Source organism: Corticium candelabrum, chromosome 1, assembly GCF_963422355.1.
Source record: "Corticium candelabrum chromosome 1, ooCorCand1.1, whole genome shotgun sequence".
Taxonomy (NCBI): domain Eukaryota; kingdom Metazoa; phylum Porifera; class Homoscleromorpha; order Homosclerophorida; family Plakinidae; genus Corticium; species Corticium candelabrum.
The window spans coordinates 10,148,830-10,154,805 of record NC_085085.1 but is presented as its reverse complement, the minus strand read 5'-3'; the positions used below and the strand labels follow the sequence as shown (position 1 = coordinate 10,154,805).

The 5,976-nt window shown below is 39.4% G+C and overlaps 1 protein-coding gene across 1 annotated transcript in view; it reads right to left on the bottom strand.

Moving 5' to 3' along the window:
* The window catches only part of LOC134188295 (multifunctional procollagen lysine hydroxylase and glycosyltransferase LH3-like), a 12,864-nt gene extending 7,658 nt beyond the window's left edge, over positions 1-5,206 (bottom strand). The window contains exons 1-7 of the mRNA XM_062656494.1: positions 5,130-5,206; positions 4,962-5,056; positions 1,935-2,047; positions 1,319-1,430; positions 886-934; positions 689-801; positions 506-569 (exon numbers count right to left, since the gene is read on the bottom strand). Coding sequence (XP_062512478.1) covers positions 506-569; positions 689-801; positions 886-934; positions 1,319-1,430; positions 1,935-2,047; positions 4,962-5,056; positions 5,130-5,205 — 622 coding nt within the window. The 5' untranslated portion in view covers position 5,206. The remainder of the gene's footprint in view (positions 1-505; positions 570-688; positions 802-885; positions 935-1,318; positions 1,431-1,934; positions 2,048-4,961; positions 5,057-5,129) is intronic.
* Positions 5,207-5,976: the final 770 nt, after the last annotated feature.

Genomic DNA, 5,976 nt, shown 5'->3' with positions numbered 1-5,976 from the left:
GTGACTGTTTTGACGCGATTTTATACCAACCTTACCCCAATCTCATAATCTCAATTAGACAAGTAAAAACATTATAATTTCATCAGTGGAGCATTCAGACCTAAATAATGTTGATCTCTGTTCAACTGGTTGAAATTTTTCCTTCGTGCAAAACACGTCCTTGTATATATCTATATACACACACACACACACACACACACACACACACACACACACACACACACACACACACACACACACACACACACACACACACACACACACACACACACACACACACACACACGTGAACCTGTACATACTCAGATTGCTACCTAAAATAAATACATTAAGTCTAATAAAATGCATGTATGTTATCTTTATATATTGGGTCTAATGAAACGCATGTATGCTATATTACTGCACTACATGATTAGCCTGTCGTATTAAATTAATGCAAATACAAGTTATTTATTTGCATATAATAGTCAGGAAGTATAGGCCTTTCATTTCTAAACACTCTAACCTTCTGAATCCTTTAGGTTCATAAAAATATAAGCTCGATGGTCCAACTTCATATTGTGCTTGTTCTGCATTAAACCAACCGACAGAAGACATCAGATATAGGTAAGCGTATTAGTCGACAAAAATTTATGCAATAATAATAAAATAAAGTATATACAAATTTACTCGTTTACAGTAGTCTGACCCGAAAATTTTCGTTCACATAAACTTTCTGAAATAATTCCTGATCGTTGTCTCGGTAAGATATTGGTTCGAACGTTAGCGCCTCATAAACAGCAGGCGCGTAACCAATAAAACCTTTGAGGTAATAACAATAATAAGAGCAATAAATATCATAATATATTATGATCTACCTCATGCATATCGTACTGGGAAACTTACCTCCTGAATTGAGATAACGCTTTCCGAACGTCGTTCTAGGATGTTTTTCCTACAAGAAGCATTAATTAGAAATAATAAAAATTAATAACTTATATATATATACACATATATATGCAGTTTCATAAGCAGTTCATACAACACGATCTACATTAATTAATTAATAGCCAACTGCAATCAGCGTTGCCCGCGCGTGCTCTCGTGTGCGTGAGTGCGTGCGCGCGTGTGTGTGTGTGCGTGCGTGCGTGCGTGTGTGTGTGTGTGTGTGTGTGTGTGTGTGTGTGTGTGTGTGTGCGCGTGCGTGCGTGTGTGTGTGTGTGTGTGTGTGTGTGTGTGTGTGTGTGTGTGTGTGCGTGTGTGTGTGTGTGTGTGTGTGTGTGTGTGTGTGTGTGTGTGTGTGTGTGTGTGTGCGAGTGTGTGTATTGTTTACACTTACGGCCATATCTTCGGGCCAGCACGTTTCCTCTGCTGAAAAGACAAGGTTTGACTTGAAGTCGCTAAACTTTGATAAAATGGCATCCTGCCCAGCCAAGAACACCACGTCGTAACTGTAAACAAAACACGATATCAATCAGCCAAGGCATCTCACAAGTATGTATGTTACAGGTTGCGAGAGGTTGTCTAGCGAATATCGACATATTTATGACAAATTCAAAAACTGCTAATATTATTACTAAATGTCTTTGACACTTTGCGTCGCTCTTTACCAAACTTTAATTTTACTATGTACATAAATTATAGTTACAGTGTAAATAAAACATGTATAGAAGCTTTTGGCATGCAATAAGGCAAGACGCTAGACGTGGATTTCATGCTGCTACCTAATTGTGATCGACACTTCAGACAGAGAAGCCTATTCACAACTTGTAGAAGTCTGAAGTCTTCAGAAAACCATACAAGTACAGCATTGTGTCGTACTACTAGCAACCACAAATCCTTGCAGAAAATCTGCAACGATTGCTGATAGTTCAGATTTCAACTCAAAGTACGTGGTCTGCATAGACAGACATTAAAATTTGCATGAAGCTCTAGATCTAGAACGAATGCTTCACCTGTCCGTGTACATAACGATAACGTTATTGTCATCCTTGTAGGGCTCTAGGGCAGGAATTAGCAAGTGGACTTTCTGCCCGAGACCTTTCCATTGCTGACCCATGCCCAAAATCTACAGAAATGCACACCATCAACATCAATGATTAATTAAACAAATGCTACCGTGTTAGACTACCTAGGAAGCAATAGCCATTTAGGTAAATATGTTGATGAAAATATATGGTTATGCTTTCAACACTAAAAGGAATTATAATATATACGAGTAATGCCTGAACAGTATATTGGTTAGTGATAGCGTTGTTACGTCTAGACCTCGTTTAGTAAGAATGTCTTGTACGACAAGACATGGAGCTCATGACTTGTCTAGACAATGGCAAACTGTCTAGAACGTTAATTTTTCTTGAATAACGGATTCTGCAACTTCTGGCGACTTATAGGTCAATTGTCTAAAAACCTTTATTAGACAAAATGATTATTAAAGTTATAACTGAGTATATATACTATAACTTAATTACGTGTGTCGGCATCTGTGCCTTTAGGCTCCAGTGGCGTTTTTGAGGCTGTCTAAAGACTTCTTCAAATAGTTTAACTTAATTAAATGCTTTCTTCTTTTATAGCAGCAGATCGATAGGGTTGGTGCTGCAGCCCGTCCACCTCCCACCCCCATTTCCAAGCTGAACGTTTTCTAGTATGACGCTCCATTTGTGGCTATTTCCACTGAAATAGAAATAATTCTACTCTTAGTAAATTTAAACCTATTTAAGTTAATTTTATTCTCTTAAGTAGATTTCATTTACACTAATTAGATTAGAATTTATTTCTACTGAAGTACAAATCCATGTCTACCTACGTGAAGTTTACTATATAGTATAGTATTTTCGCTTCATTTGAATTGAATTGTGCTTAATTAAGTTAAGTAGAAATAGATTCTATACTACATCACTGAATTCTACTGAAGTGTAATTATTTTCTATTTTAGTAGAAAAGACGTTTACTGACGTCAACTAATTCTATTTGAGTGAAAACGAATTCTACCGAAGTAAAATAAATTCTACTTATAAGTAAGTATAGATGGAAGCAAAATCCAACTAACAAGGTGATAGTTAAAAACACTGCTGTGGAACGCATGCACTGGCTATATAGTCCATCTTCGTAATAATTATTGTTTGTGATGGTAGCCGGTCAAGTCACAGTCTAGAGCTTAGTCCGCAGCGAGTCAGACCTAGATGGGGCATGAAAGAATTTTTTTCTCTGCAGATGTGCCTTTTCCGTAAAGTCTGCATATATATATATATATATATATATATTGATGTTTGTAGCACACGAAAAAGTGCAGTTCCCTTAAAGGCAACACATACACGCGAATCTACATAAAACAAACACACACACACACACACACACACACACACACACACACACACACACACACACACACACACACACACACACTAAATAACTTCTACGTTGACACTATCTAAACCCTCATACTAGAGTCTTTAGGGACTTGTACGAACAAGTTACCAAATTGTGAGACCTAGGCTTGCGCCTGTACTCTAAACGTCCAACACATTTTACTATGGTATTACTTGAATACATGCACCGTTTTAAGAATAACAGTTGTTCTTTCTTCATCTAGTCTGCTACTTCCACAAACCAGCTGCCCAATCTATGAGTTATGGAATCTCTATCCCGCATTCCTAGACCTCTGCGAATTCCTCTCCTGTACGCTCTGTTCACTGACCTAACAGTTATTACCATTATTGTCATTACTAATTAGTCTACGCTAAAGACCTAGCAACGCACTGATGCAAGACGTCGGTCGACGGCAGTACAACGAAGGTTCTGATCATGACCTAAAGCATATATATTTATATATATATATATATATATATATATATATATATATATATATATATATATATATATATATATATATCACTAGCTATTTTACTCACAGACTTTCTGGGACAAAAGGACGAGAAAAGAATTCTCTTTCGCGCCGCATCTATACGACTCACTGCACACTCGGGAACACATTTGCCTCCTGACAGGTCATGCCAGCGGCGTAGCCAGAGCAAATTGGGGAAAGTTTATTATTAATATTAATTTGTTTAAAATTAACTATATATGTATATACGTATAGATTTACAAACTAACAACGTATTATTTCGGTACTGTATAATTATATACATAAAATCACTCTAGTAGACTATAAGAATATATGAGCACCCACGCCCATAACTTTTGAGGGTGCTGAACCCCCCAAAACCCCGTAGCTACGCCACTGGTCATGCACCGACACTAATTACGAAGACGGACTAATGCGTTCCACAGCAGTTATCATCTTGCTATTGTGGGGTTTCATTTCTACTTAACTTTTGCGTGCGTGTGCAGGTAGAGTGCGTGCATGCGTCCGCGCGCGTGTGTGTTCGCACATGTGTGTGTTGTGTGTGTGTGTGTGTGTGTGTGTGTGTGTGTGTGTGTGTGTGTGTGTGTGTGTGTGTGTGTGTGTGTGTGTGTGTGTGTGTGTGTGTTTGTGTGTGTCTGTGTGTGTGTGTGTGTGTGTGTGTGTGTGTGTGTGTGTGTGTGTGTGTGTGTGTCTGTGTGTCTGTGTGTGTGTCTGTGTGTTTGTGTGTGTCTGTGTGTGTCTGTGTGTGTGTGTGTGTGTGTGTGTGTGTGTGTGTGTGTGTCTGTGTGTCTGTGTGTGTGTCTGTGTGTCTGTGTGTGTGCGTGCGTGCGTGTGTGTGCGTGCGTGTTTGTGTGACAATTAAGATGGTATTTCTTGTATGGCGGATGTTAACACGAGAACTCTTGTTAATCTGTTAGTAATTCCGCACAAGCGTAGACAGGCATTGCGTGAAATCCGCCTAAATTTAGAACAATATCTATAGCTGAAACGCAGACACGTCCGACTCAAGGTGTGATCTAGTCAACGGCGGTTGAAGGTTCTCTACTTTTGTATTGCTTCGTCCGTCTAGACCACTAAATTTGATAGGCAGGGCTAGATCCGCTGAAACTTGTCTTACCGTTACATTGAGATCAAATAGTACTGCAGATTCTACAAATCGATCGAAGCCGTCATTGCGATCACTCGCCACCCCAAATATAACAAATCGGGTATCTAGAGATACGACAGCAAAGTTTGCTTTACAGACACAAGCTGAGCAGATTTTATTACATTGTATAGTTAGTACCGGATTCTCCGTAGGCTCCTCTTTGACATAGAATCACAAAGGTGAGGCAGATCACAAACATTGTGCTTTGCATCATGTTTCCCTATAAGCATCCCGGATAAGTCCACTTTCGGTGAGTGTACAATTAGCATTACTCGTCATTATCTCATTACCAACTCTAGATGTGTGTGTGTGTGTGTGTGTGTGTGTGTGTGTGTGTGTGTGTGTGTGTGTGTGTGTGTGTGTGTTTGTGTGTGTGTGTGTTTGTGTGTGTGTGTGTGTGTGTGTGTGTGTGTGTGTGTGTGTGTGTGTGTGTGTGTGTGTGTGTGTGTGTGTGTGTGTAGACGGTCGCAAAGTGGTTGCCATCGTTTGTACTAAAATACCATACCAATCAACGTCAGCAAGCAGCGAGCAACGTTAATTAATTGTTTATTAATTAATTAATTAGAGATTTATGTGGGCACATTACCAGAACGCGTCAGACGTACAATTTCACGTTTCTCGCGACTCAATAGATGCACGTTTGAGCAGCCACATGAATATCTAGAGCTACTGCATGCGACAGCATATCACCTGCTGTATAGACCGTTCTGCTCTAGATCGAAAGCACCTTGAAGTTTTCAGGCAAGCAAGACAGAGAATGAGAAAGCACTTGAACGGCAGCAATGCACGCGGAAAGATAGCAATCCAATCAGTCTTCTGTATCGTTTCTAGAAGCCTAGACTGACAAAGAGTGAACAGCCATCAGAGCAAGAGATCCAAAAAGCATACTGTATATCTAGGTATACATTTATCCAATAATCGACGTCGCCACCGTGTCTCCTGAAATCTCTATCACGAGTACAGGGATAGATAGCATAGTTCTTGG